General features: G+C 39.3%; 1 protein-coding gene across 1 annotated transcript in view; it reads left to right on the top strand.

Annotated features, from left to right (window-relative positions):
- Nucleotides 1-14,486, top strand: part of VWF (von Willebrand factor) — a 147,322-nt gene that overhangs the window by 91,751 nt on the left and 41,085 nt on the right. The window contains exons 31-34 of the mRNA XM_032195251.1: nucleotides 1,325-1,468; nucleotides 2,475-2,639; nucleotides 5,148-5,191; nucleotides 9,516-9,693. Of these exons, the coding sequence (XP_032051142.1) occupies nucleotides 1,325-1,468; nucleotides 2,475-2,639; nucleotides 5,148-5,191; nucleotides 9,516-9,693 (531 nt within the window). The remainder of the gene's footprint in view (nucleotides 1-1,324; nucleotides 1,469-2,474; nucleotides 2,640-5,147; nucleotides 5,192-9,515; nucleotides 9,694-14,486) is intronic.

Below are 14,486 nucleotides of genomic sequence, written 5' to 3' on the forward strand. Positions count from 1 at the left end.
ATGCGTCTATTACTCAAAATTGGTCAGCAAATTCCTTAGGCAAACACATTTCTGCTCAGCAGTTCTTTGCAGACTACTTAGTGGAATTAGTCTTTCACATATTTATTATTCACCATTCAGTGTTTGCTCTGAATGTCACATCTGTCACACAGTATAATTTCTACTTCCTGACCTGATAATTTCCAAATCCAAAGGAGCTTTTAAGAAGGGTGCATATGATCATTCCCAGTATAAATATTTGCACATATACATATCTAAATACAAAGTGGTCTCTTGGTGAGATCATGATTTTGAACAAAAATTTGTCTGAGTGTTCACAGATGTTAAATGAAAGGAAAATAGGTACCCATTTAAGCCAATTTGTGATTTTTGCTGAGGTTGATTTCCACGGTATGTGTTTTGTTTTGTTTGTTTGTTTTTAATATGGGTTGCACGGTAATATTATTGGTTAGCCTGACAAGTCTAGATTTCAGATAATTTGCTGGTAATAGGTAGACTTTTCATACCCACAGCAAAAATTGATGACATTTGGGAAGGGCTAGATCTCTTGGAGCTGAACAACTTGACTGTACCAGTAATGTGGCATGAAGCTGTAGTAGTTCAGATCATATAACCACTGGATGTCACTGTTGTTCTGCTACTGGGAAATAAGTACATTTTCAAGATTAGTGATCTTTCTTTTTAAGTAATGCAGTGGTAATACTTCTGGAAAACATAATTACTAAAGCAAGAAGCGTAACTTTATCCTCTTAAGCTAAGGAAAGGTACTAAATAAAATTCCTAATACATCAGAGATTGAAAAGCAAAGGAAGGTTCTTCTATGTTGGGAGGTATTAGTAATACTGGTAGGTTCTTAATAGCTGAGATTTTTCATGTGATAGCAGTAAAGCAGACACTAAAAGTCCTTTGAAAAGAAATCCTGTAATTTTCCAGTGCTATATAACCTACTAAAACAACATAAGGTTTAATTTTATAGCCCTTTGTATGATTCTATGAAAACTCTAATGGTTTGGGCTGAAGGGAACTTTAAAGATCATCTAGTACAACCTTTCTGCCATGAACTGGGACACCTTCCACTAGACCAGATTGCTCAAAGCCCCATCCAGCATGGTCTTGAACACTTCCATGGCTGGAACATCCACAACTTCTTTGGGCAACCTGTTTCACTGCCTCGCCTCCTCATAGGAAAGAACTTATTCCTTACACTGAACCTAAATCTACCCTCTTTTAGTTTAAAACAGTGATACCTTGTCCTATCACTAACCCCCTCCTCCTCCCCCCCCCCCCTCCCTCATCATATCTTTAATTTATCTTTTCTTCTTAGGCAAAGCCATTGACTTTGTAGTTCAGAACACAATGTCAGAATCCCATGGAGGGAGACCAGGTGCATCGAAGATAGCAATAGTCATCGTGTCAGGGAAATCAGAAGACACCGTGGAGACTGCTGCGCTTGCTGCAAGAATGAACAGTAAATCTCATTTCACTGTCACTATTTTTAAGCAGAGTTGTTGGTTCTTAAGTAATGCACTAGAACAGAGGGTAAAAAATTCAGGCACTGGTATGTTGATTTAAGTTCCTTGATACAATCTTACTGTCTGTAGTGTTCTGGTAAGAAACAGGCCTGAAGAAAACCTTCAGAATGAAGATACCTTTGAATTACTGGTAAAATCAGGATTAATCTCCAATTTAAGCCAAACAGCTTCCATACAATTTCTAAATTAGTGGTACTTCATTTTCCTGGTGCCTGTGGATAGACAAGGATGACAGATATGTGATTTAATGTTATAAATTCAACACTGTTGCAGTACAGTGTATCTTGGAATATTCATAAATAAAGGGAGGATTTGGTCAGGTTCTGTATTGACTTCTACAGGAATTTGGTTTTGGTATTGATATGTGCTGCATGTTTTCTTTCAAATTTTTTTTTGGCTGTTGCCTCCGTACCTCAGCTTCCTCAGGTGTGTTCCTGAGGAACAGTGACTTCCTTTGCTGATTGCTTTGGGAGCTCTTGAATAAGACAAAGCCTAAATAACAACTATTAAAAAAAAAACACAAACAAACAAACAAACAAAAAAAAAACAAAACCAACAAAAAACAGCTTGAAGATAATCCAGTTGCTGTGATACTGAAGAAAGAAAAAGACACACTGAGATTATTTTACATTTGAAAAAAAAGTGAAGATGTTGTCATTAAATCTGCAGCTGCATTTTGTTGACCTTACATAATCTTATTATTAATGTTTGGGGTGAATAGAGTTCATTTTAGCTGACATTATGATTAGAACATCACCATTTCTTCCCCAAATTGCCTTTAACCTATGTGATGCAAGTAATATGTAAAAAAATTGACTGTTGAAAGAAAATTTTCTTTCTTTTTTTTTTTTTTTTTTTAAAAGAAGCAAATGAAATGCAAAAAACAGCAACAATCTTCTCTTGTGCCTTACCCATTTAAGACCATTTATTCTCTTTTCCTAGGAGTGTCCTTGTTTCCTATTGGAGTTGGGAACAGATATGATGAAGAGCAACTCAGGATTTTGACTGGGCCATCAGCTGTTAATAGAATCATGAGGCTCCAGAATTTTGAAGACTTATCCACTATGATCACACTGAATAGTGAATTTATCAATAAAGTGTGCTTGGGTAAGTTCACTATAGTTGTGGCCACAGAATTTGAGCAAAAACAAAAATCAAAATGCAAAAAGCAGCAAAACGAGCGGCAACGTGCTGTGATGTTTATTCCTGTGTTGATTAACGTAACTTTCACTTAATTTCAGACAAGAATCCAATAATTTATTTTAGGCTTAGAAGTCAGACTAATTCTCCTTTGTTACTATTTCACTGACAATCATCAAAAATGTTAACTTAGAGCACCTCCATCACTTAGGTGGAAAACTGAATCTGAGCACTTTTAGCATGTAGCCAAATTTTATTCTGATTAATCAGCTTTTTGCGAGCCTTTTAAAGTGCCTAGGCTTGAACTTTCAAGATACCATCTTAGTAATCAGGGCTGGACATTACATGAGGGACATCAGAAAAGCTCAACTTGTCATGAATGAGTGGGGGCATGCTTCAAAATGTTAAAAGCTAGTTGTGATTAAACATTTCAAATTACATATTTTTCTGCACAGACTTAAGCATTGGTATATGTGTGTCTGCAAATGATTTATATTAAGTGTAAGAAAATAAAGAATAAGAAAGACTTAACTCTAAACTGTTTCTGAGAAAAAATTAATGCTTTGTGGGAGGTGGGGAAGACGTAAAATGTTTTAAACAAACATTAGTTTATTTGTAGAGATCAGTGCCCACCAGTTAAAAAAGATCACTTCAACTCTGGACATATTTTACTTGTTTTGCCTCCTTGGTCTGTGTATGTATAGGAATTTATTACTCCTGTTGTTTTTGTTATTTTTATTACAATAGGAATTACGTGTCCTCTTCACAAACCACTGTCTTACTGTGTTAGACATTGCACGTTTACTAGCTTTACAAGTACTTAGTTAAGTCTCTATTAAAATTAGTGGACATTTTTTTCAGAGCCAAGTACCACTAAGAATGAGGAAGTTGCAAAGTGTGCACAGTCCAGCTTAGAGATATCCGATCAGTCTCCACTGGGATAACTTCTGGCATTAAAACCTCTCCAGAGCATCAAGCAGCTGCCATTTTCTAGATTTAAACAGCTGCCATTTTCTTTCTTTTCTTTTAAACTAAGCTTTTAAAGAAGCATTTCCTCTCCTCACACTGTAAAATGTGATTTTCTTGTCCTAAATTACATTGAACCAAGATATAGGATGGGGAGCAGGAATTTGAAACCAGTAACTGTTGCAATCTGTGCTTTAACCTATTGGTACTAGATGTTTTATATTATTATAAAAAACAATTTCAGCTTTTCCAACAGGACAAAGTGTGTGATGAAAAAGTTGAATAGTAGATGTCTTTTATGAGACAACCATATCTGAAAAATTTGGCTCTCCCTTTTGTTGGTGGTAAAACCTTTGTTATAAAATGGGAAATGATCTTCCTTTTTTTTTTTTTTTTTCATTTTTTTCTTTTTTTTTTTTTTGTTCTTTTCTCTTTTCTTTTTCCTTTTTTCCTTTCTTTTTCCTTTTTCCCCCTATTTTTCTCTCTCTCTTCTTTTTTTCTTTCCTCTTTATATCTTTACAAAAATTTATTTAAGTTTCTTACATTCTGTTAAGTATTATTTTCCCCTCCAGACTAATATAGTTGAATTTCTTGTATGGAGGGAGTCTTGTTTTATGTATGGAAGTGTACCAAGAATAATACTATTATAAAGGTTTAAAAGATTTCCTAAGTGCTTTCAAAATACATTACTTATCCTGGAAAAGACAGAGCATATAGGGTATATATGATAGCATAATGTAGTACTGTATAAAGAGTTTTACTAGTCAGTGTTTTAATTTCCTAGATGCATGCTCATTGCTATACTATACTACATATATGAAATTATCTACCACGTAACTTCAGTTGTATTGTAAAAGCACATAAGCATGGAAACTGCAATTCAGTGAACACCTTGTGACCATCTAAATCATTATATAACAAATTGCCCATTATAAGAATGTGTAAATGTAATGACACTGAATTTGAATATTCTTAGTGCAGGTTTTCTCATATTTACACCAATTACTGACAAACCTTACTGTGGGGTTACCCCTTGTATTTATCTTTCTGCATTTAGTAAAGGTGTGTGTGCGGAAATTCTCATCACCTGTTAATTAGAAGAAATATTCTTGATTCAACACAAGAAGTAAGGCTAGAACCAGCTCAGAGCTAAATCCACGATCTTTTAAGTACCATCTGGACAGCAATGTATGTCAATACAAGGAGTACTATGGAATTGGAGCCTAACTGGTTCAATACCTTCTGTTCACAGGGTATTTTGGGGTCCAGTGTCACTGCAGAAGTCAGGTAATGATAGCAGTAACAAAGTTTATGCATTCTTTGACTTACTCTAGTACCCTATGGGCCAATGATTGTGTTCTTCAGGTAGGGACAGTCACAGTTGATCAAATGAATTCTTATTATGGTCTAATTCACATTTTTAAGTAAACAATCTGTATTTTGGTGACCACCACATAAAAGCCTAGATAAGGGGGTGAGATGGTTAAAATATACCTGTTTCTCTTTCAGACCCTGTCAGAGAATGTATAGATGAGGATGGAAACAAAAAGAAAGTAAGTGTATTGCCTGTTCTTCCAAACAGTTTACAAGTTACAATGTTTATGCAGGACCACAAATACTTGCATACATACCTTCAAACAAGAAGTGTGGGGCAATATTAAGTAATTCTTTTCAAGACTTTTGAGGAGGAAAATTGTGGTGTTTGAAGTGATGGGATTACTTTACATCCCGAGAGAGTTCCTCCAACAACACCTGATCTTGCAGTGTGTAGAACGTGATTGAAGGCTGTGTAGGCATAATAAAGGCATGTGTTTAGGAGAAGGCAACATTACTACCCAGACACCCTGCTTTTACTTTGATTTTTCCCTTGTGAAGACATGAGTGTAAGGAAGGATGTGGCTAATAAGGAAATACTTATGAATTGTCTAGACACAGGGAATATATATATTTATATCAGATTTGCTTTTTAATGTTGACCTCAGTCAGCTAGTCAGACAACAGAATGGTTAAGCTTCAGCTGGATTAGACACTAAGTATGATATTGTGGCTGTGATGTTTGTCATAAGGTTTGACACGTAATTAAGGAAAAAAGAAAACAAACAAAAAAAAACCCAACTCATTTAATCAAGAAGGGAAGGGAAGGGAAGGGAAGGGAAGGGAAGGGAAGGGAAGGGAAGGGAAGGGAAGGGAAGGGAAGGGAAGGGAAGGGAAGGGAAGGGAAGGGAAGGGAAGGGAAGGGAAGGGAAGGGAAGGGAAGGGAAGGGAAGGGAAGGGAAGGGAAGGGAAAAGAGAGGAGAGGAGAGGAGAGGAGAGGAGAGGAGAGGAGAGGAGAGGAGAGGAGAGGAGAGGAGAGGAGAGGAGAGGAGAGGAGAGGAGAGGAGAGGAAAGACAAAAAATTCCTTTTATTTTTTCATTTGAACCACAGGTACCCAGACCTTTGTGCTCCTAGCAGCAGACACGTATATGTGTATAAGTCCTGGGAAGCCTGAACTTGAATTTCAAACATGCCAGGTTTCCTTTTTTTTTTTTGGTGATAAACTTATATCACCATTTCTGTAATGGTTAAAATGCTTTTGCAAGAAAAGAAGCCAGGCTAGTCCATATAAAAAAAGATTCATACTTTATAATGGTAGCCTTTTGGGGGACTTTATGTTACATATTCTGTAAGCCAGAAAACTGGGTTTTAGAAGACACTGCCAGCATGGTAGCCAGGACCTTCTGGAGCAGGCAGTTGATCATCACATGGTGCCTGCAGGACACAGTAGAATTGTTTTCTCTCTGATGTTCAGTACCACAGTCTGAATTCCTCTTCTGACTCAGGGGTAGTTATGTGCCATTGTAGGCTTGTTACCTCTTCCAGAGTAGTCTACAAAACCACTGGGATGAAGAATTGAATTCTTCATCTTCGCTATCATGAATTCTTTCCCAATGCAGAAAACACAGGCACCAACACTGGATCCACAATTCTTCAGACATTACTTAGAGTTGCTGCAAGAGACTCAGCTCCCCAAGTGGGATATCCATCAAGCACATTCAGATTGTGGGAACTGACCTCTTGCGGTTTTCAATGGAAACCAAAGTTCTCAGAATCAAAAATCTCAGCCTAAATCTAATCTAATATCATGAGTGATATGATTCATTACATATTTCTCTTATTACCTTCTACCCTGGAAATAACTGTTGAAAGAAATTTCATGATTAAGGTCACTGTCAGTAGCACAAAGACAGAAGATCAAATGTGCTAGGTCAGGGCAAAAATCCATCCAACTCTCTGTATTATGTGACCAAAACTAGAAATCAGGGAGGAATGCAGGTTAAGTATTTATAATACTTCCCAGAACTTTCCTAGCCTTGAACAATTTTTGACTCAGGAACACCCTGAACTGCAAGTGGTGCATTTTTGTGTTTAGTAGTGCTCAAAAGATTTCTCTTTCATTAATTTGTTCAGTCACTGTTTGAATCCAGTTAAGTTTCAGCACTTGTGGTGTCCTGTGCTGAGGAGTTCAAATAGCTCTAAATACAGACTGTGTAAAGAGCCACTATTTTAATATCGTTTGAACTTGCCACATGACAGAACATGAGAATGAATATGACAGATTGAGGTTTTTTAATATAGTTAATTCTCATTGGTAGTCTTGCTTTGATGCTTTTAAACAGGCATACAGGTGATAACAGAAGTGTAAATACTTGTCTTAGAGTGTTAGGACTTCATGGTGAAGTAATCTGCATAGCTATCTTCTGCATTTCTGCTGTGCGTATGGCAGTAGAAATCACATTCCTAAACTAGCGGTTGCCATAACCAAACTTTTCTAGTATTGTTCATCACTTGATTTAGAGAACAACAACCAATCAACCAAAACCCAGAGTAAATTAAAAGCTACCAGCTGATGAATCCAGTCTAGGCATATGTCTCTTTCCTGTGCATCCACAGTAATAGAAAGAGAGCTCAAGTCTAGGTCTGTAGATTCAGAGCTCCCTTAGAGCGGAAGTCTGAGTTTTCCTCTGGTGTGCTGGCAGGCCCATCTGTTGTGGCATGGTTGTCCTTCACTATTCAGAAATCTTTGCTTTTGCTTTCTATCCTACTTTCACTCCTACAATTTCATATCAGTTGGGATTTAGGATTTCTTTCTCTTCATAGTCCTCAGTTTTCCTCTGTACTGTAATTCTTGGCTTAGTTTGGATCCTTCAATTGATATTTTCTGTTTAGTGTGGTGTGCTTTGCTTTACTTGTCGAGCTCTTAGATATTTTCCAATAGATGTCCTATAGAGGAGTGAAATAAAAACAATTAAATATGTATGGAAGCCAGAGAGTCTTTTGCCAGACTTGCACAGCTGTGTATGTACCCTTCCAGGTGCTCCACTTTCAATGAGTTGTAGGCGAGACTACTATAATTAAAAAACATTCAATTTTTTCATATCTAAATATTTTTTCCCTACTTAAAGCTCCTCACATTACTTTCCTCTCGGCTCACAAGCCTGAAAAGTATATACATAAAAAAAGTATTAAGTCACGTTCAGGACAAGTTCCCTTCTGAAATCCTGAAACATACAAAGCATACACAGCAAATTGTCATATTTAATATGTACATTTTTATGGCTGCAAATCTGTCAGTTCTCTTCTAGACCTGATGGTATCACATAGCTCAGAGCTACAAAGCATGACTTTTACATCACTATTCTAGGTCTGCACAATAGTGAAGAATAGGCTATGAATTATGTGAATTATGCTGTTATCTATCTAGATATTTTATCACTTTGTTCTTTTTCATGGGAGTGAGAGATAAGCTAAAGAGGAGAGGGTGAGACATAATCTAACCCAATAACAATAATATTTTCTTTGCCTCATATTTCTGCTTGTGAATATCAAAAAATGTTATCCAATGCAAAGAAGCACTGCCTCATTGGTCTTACTATGGCTTCTGAACTCACCTCTGTAGATATAGACAGGTCTGGAAAGGGCTGTTTCCCACACTTGGGAATCCTCTTGGGAGTGCAGACCACAGGGATGAACACTCTGTTTTGAAATTCATTGAGCCTATTTATGGGTTTTAGAGGACTGTGGGATTGGGGCCAGAGAGCTCAGCTTTTTACAGATACGAATCTTGAGCTATTCCAGATTTGTGACCACATCTATTTCTTTGTCATTTAGCAGTATGCAATCCCACTGCCTTAAAATTTTGTTTATCCTAAAGAACAGTCTTCTAAAGATGAGGATGTATTTTACATATTATTTTTAATTTTACAGTAATACTGTGTATATCCTATAACATTAATCAGGTAAATGAACAATTTCCCTGTTGGCAGGGATGAATTGTTATAAAGTTTTGAAGCTGTGGATAAAATAGCTACAGTATTGCACGCCTTTCTAGCTTGGACTGAATATTGTTAATTCCTGCTGTGCCATGACCATCTGTGCTCAGAGCTCTTTCTAAAATAATTTTACAGCTTATGAAAACTAAAGGCTTTGACATTTAAAGAAACGCCAAGGGGAATTCTTTATTGACTATGTTATCCATGCATGCTGTAGGATGGCTAAGCTAACAATAGATGGAGTACCAGATACTTCATTCTATTGTAACCAAATGTCTCCTATTCTAGACTATTATCTTTTGCTTGGAATTTCAGTGTCTATTTCTTGCAATGGTGCTACATTTAACTTTCTCATGCTCATGAAGTTCTTAATACACTACATTATATTATTTAGTTATTCAAAGCTAATTTGAGTAGCACTGTTGTCAGTGTCACTTCACATGCTAGCTGGAGGTTATGGAATGGAGTATGGTAGAAGCCAAGTTTTACATTTTTCTCCCTTCAACCCACCTCAGACCCCTAATGATGTTCTCTTCAGTTACTTTATATTCATGTCTCTTTATCCAGCCTGGTGACAAATGGACATTACCAGATCAGTGCCACACCGTGACATGCTTTCCAGGTGATTACACCGTTCTGGAGAGCCACCAAATTAACTGTGAGAGAATGCCAAAACCTGTATGTCACAGCAATCTTCCTGCTGTTAAGGTTGAAGAAACTTGTGGCTGCCGATGGATGTGTCCATGTGAGTATCTATCTTTGCATGTATGTACCCCATCCCCCTCCCTTGAAGTATTTATCAGAAAGGTAATGCTGAATTCAATATAGAGATGCTAAGCCATTGCATAAATCAAAGATGCCCGAAGTGGGAGGAACTGACAGTGTACATCATTTAGAGAGCTACATGCATGAAGGTCTCACTGATGCCTGGAACATGTAGTAGTATTAGCAAGTTCAGGGCCATTATAAATTCATTTTTAGATAAGGATAGCTACAGTGCTTTATTTGAGAATCTTACAATCAATTTCCGAAGCTGTTCGTACCAGAAATGAGTATGCATGGGGGAAAGCAGAAATTTTTCTGAGCAAACCATAAGCAAATTATGTATTCTTGGTCCATCCCTAGGCTTTAGGGTTTGGCCTGACATCAGTCGAGCACATATACTGAAGACACAACAACAGAAAACTCTCCTGCTGACACAAAACCTCACACTGAATGTGGCATAACGACCACGTAGACACCAGGGTTCTTTTAGGATCAGTAACTGCTACTTCTTTATTGATGATATAACTTCATCTCTCTCTTACTGAGGGCCTAACTTCATCTCTCATACTGAAGGTGTTATAACTGAAGTCTCAACTCAATCTGAATTTAGTAATATTTATACTTATAAAAGGTATAAAAGGCAAGTAAACAGCTCTGGGTGTGCGGGGAGTCTACACTCCACCAACACCCACACACGAACATCAAACATTCTAAATATACAGAACATTGCTTTTACATACTAAACCCAAGTCTGCCTATACATTTGTACAATCAGAAAAGGTAACAAACAATCCTTTAAGTTCCATGACTTAACAGTCTCCATTTTCCATTCCTTTTGAACAATACGTCTTGCTTTAAGTTGTCAAGAAACTCGGTCTTCAGGCCTTATGTATCCCGTTCTTCCCGGATTGAAATAAAACATATCCATCTCCTTTTCAAAGCCAATGAGGCCTGGGTCAAAAGGCACGTTCAGGTCAACAGGGGGCGTAACAGCAAAAGCGTTCGATGGCTGTAGCAGCAGAAGGGCCCATGGCGTTAACAGTAGGATCAGTAAAGGAGCCCACAGCTCCCTCACTGTCTGGCAAACCACACGTTTGTGATTGTGGCCCCACAGGGCTCTTTAAGGCCTCAGAGACTGCTCACCAGGTGCCGAGCAATCCCACTGCAACCTTGTCATTTTTAGTTGCAGAGTCCCACACCTTGACCTCAGTTTGGTCCCATATTTCAGGCTCATAAACTGTCCTATTGTTAATAAGGAGAATAAGCTGTAAGGTTACCAGGACAGTCTTTGTTCCTAAGGGCATATGATTCCCGATAATGCGCAACTGCTTACCAGCGAGAGGCAGTTGTGTGCACAGATCCACTTCTCTCAGCTTGAGCTTCTCTCCAGCTCCAGTGCGCCTGTTTCCAGCGACTTTCTGTAGGAGCTTCTCTGAGTGGTTTGCTGAGTCTGGCCGAACCTATCTTCATGAGGCAATCAAAGTGCCTGTTCCCGTCCTGGTCTCCATTCTGCCTGTTCCAGCCTGTTCCTTTTCACTTCTTTTTCCTGCTTCTTTATTGATGTAACTTCATCGTTTTGCCTTTTTTTTTTTTTTTTTTTTTTTTTTTTTCTTCTCTTGAGGGCAGTTTCCCCTCTTATACCCTTCTCTCCGCAGCAGTTCTTTTCAAAACAACTTTTAATTGGTCAAACAACTTTGAATGTAACAACAACAGCATACACCCAGAAACATCCATGCCTTAAGGTCTGGAGAACAAGAGAACCATCTGGAGAACAAGAAACCCCAGACTGCATGGAGTCTCTTGCATGGAGTCTCTCTTCTTTGTTCCCACTAGACTCTTTTATATTCCTGATGGCCTCATCGTTAAGAGTATAATGTTATCTCAACCATGGGGCTTTCCAACCCCCATGGCCACATTCCTAAATCTCCCCCTTGTTTATTAATATCAACCATTTTCTCGACACGAATTACTACTCCATATATAACAAAGACCATCTAGTTCCACCACCCCTGCCGTGCACAGGGACACCTTCCACTAGGCCAGGTTGCCCAAAACCCCATCCAGCCTAGCCTCAAACACTTCCAGGGATGGGGTATCTACAGCTTTTCACAGAATCACAGAATTTCTAGGTTGGAAGAGACCTCAAGATCATCGAGTCCAACCTCTACCTAATGCTAACAATCCCCACTAAACCATATCCCTAAGCTCTACGTCTAAACGTCTTTTAAAGACTTCCAGGGATGGTGACTCCACCACTTCCCTGGGCAGCCTGTTCCAGTGTCCAACAACCCTTTCAGTAAAGAAGTTCTTCCTAACATCCAACCTAAAACTCCCCTGGCGCAACTTTAGCCCATTCCCCCTTGTCCTGTCACCAGGCACATGGGAGAACAGACCAACCCCCACCTCACTACAGCCTCCTTTGAGGTACCTGTAGAGAGCGATAAGGTCACCCCCGAGCCTCCTTTTCTCCAGGCTGAACAAGCCCAGCTCCCTCAGCCACTCCTCGTAGGACTTGTTCTCCAGGCCCCTCACCAGCTTTGTCGCCCTTCTCTGCACCCGCTCAAGCACCTCGATGTCCTTCTTGTAGCGAGGGGCCCAAAACTGAACACAGTACTTGAGGTGCGGCCTCACCAGAGCTGAGTAAAGGGGGACAATCACCTCCCTAGCCCTGCTGGTCACACTGTTTCTGATACAAGCCAGGATGCCGTTGGCCTTCTTGGCCACCTGAGCACACTGCTGGCTCACATTCAGCCGACTATCAACCATCACTCCCAGGTCCTTCTCTGTCTGGCAGCTCTCCAACCACTCATCTCCCAGCCTGTAGCTCTGCTTGGGGTTATTGCGTCCCAGGTGCAGGACCTGGCACTTGGCCTTGTTAAACTTCATGCAGTTTTCTGGACAAGCTGTTCCAGTGCCTCAGCTCCCTCATAGGAAAGAATTTCTTCCCAATGTCTAATCTAAATCTACCTTCTTTTCGTTTTGAAAAATTATCCCTTGTCCTATTTTTACATTCCCAGATAAAGAATCTTTCCCCATCTTTCTTGTAGGCCCCCTTTAAAGTACTGGAAAGCTGCTATAAAGTCTCCCTGGAGCTTTCTCTTCTCCAGGCTAAATAACCCCAACTTTCTCAGGCTGTCTTCACAGAAGAGGTGCTGCAGCCCCTTGATCATCTTTGTCGCCCTCCTCTGGACACACTGTAATAGGTCTTTCTTATGCTGGGACCCCAGAGCTGAACATGATACTCCAGATGGGGTCTCATGGGAGCAGAATAGAGGGAGAGAATCACCTCCCTTGACCTGCTGTCTATACTTCTTTTGATGCAGCCTTGGATATGATTGGCTTTCTGGGCTGCAGTTGTACATTACCAACTCACATTGAGTTTTTCATCACACCTCCAAGTCCTTCTCAGGACTGCTCAATTCACCACCCAGCCTGTATTTGTGCTTGGGATTTCCCTAACCCAGGTGCAGGACCTTGCACTTGGTCTTCTTGAACTGCATGATGTTTGCACCAGCCCACATCTCAAGCCTGTCAAAGTCCCTCTGGATGGCATCCTTTCCCTACAGTGTGTCAGCCACACAACACAGCTTGGCATCATCAGCAAACTTGCTGAGGATGTACTCAGTCCCACTGTCCATGTCAACAACGAAGATGTTAAATAACACCGGTCCTAATACTGACCCCTGAGAAATACCACTTGCCACTGGTCTCCACCTGGACGTTGAGCCATTGACCACAACTCTGTGTTGTCAGTTGAGTGTGACCATCCAGTCAATTCCTTATCCACCGATTGGCCCATCTATCCAATCCATCTATAATTTAGAGACAAGGATGTTGTGTGGGACAACATCAAATGTTTTGCACAAGTCCAAGTAGATGATGTCAGTTGCTCTTCCCTTATCTACCAATGCCTTAACCCCACCATAAAAGGCCACTGGATTTGTCAGGCCTAATCTGCCCTTAGTGAAGGCATGTTGACCGTCACCAATCACCTCTTTGTTTTCTGTGTGCCTTAGCACAGTTTCCAGGAGGATCTGCTCCATGATCTTGCTGGAGCAAGACTGAGGCAAGACTGACTGGCCTGTAGTTCCCCAAGTCTTCCTTTTTCCCCTTTTTAAAAGTGGGAATTATGCTTCTCCTTTTCTAGTCACTGTAGACTTCACTGGAATGCCATGATTTCCCAGATGTACTTGCTTAGCAACTTCATCCAACAGTTCTCTTAGGACTGTCAGATGCATCTCATCAGGTTCCTTGTAAAGTATCTTGAAACACTGCTTGTCCAAAACTGAAATCAAAGCCCTACTGAAAATTATAACTAAAATGTTCTTCATTTATAAACAAAAGTGATTTAAAGACTCTATACCTGAAGAAACAATAGCATAAAAAGTTGATATGACACATTCTTGTAATCACTATTCTTTTTCTCTTTTTTGTTTTGTTTTGTTTTATTTTATTTTTTGTTTTTCACTTTTCCCTTCTTATCTCATTGAATTATTTTCATAAATTTAGGAAGAAAATGTATTGTTTCTTGCAAAAATGTCTATCTACTGTATATGTATCTGAGCCCTGAAATACTGGCAAATACTTTTCCAAACAGGAAGTACTTGAAGAAGTGTTTTTATTATGTCATGTAACTGAGTTCAGAGGATCAGGATCAGGAGTTGTGCCATAAAGCTGCTTGTTTGCTGAACTAGTTAAAAATATTATAGCAATATGGTTTGCTGTCTGATTCATGGCTCTTGGGTATTTATGGACAATATTTAAATGGAATGC

This window comes from Aythya fuligula, chromosome 1, assembly GCF_009819795.1.
Source record: "Aythya fuligula isolate bAytFul2 chromosome 1, bAytFul2.pri, whole genome shotgun sequence".
NCBI lineage: Eukaryota > Metazoa > Chordata > Aves > Anseriformes > Anatidae > Aythya > Aythya fuligula.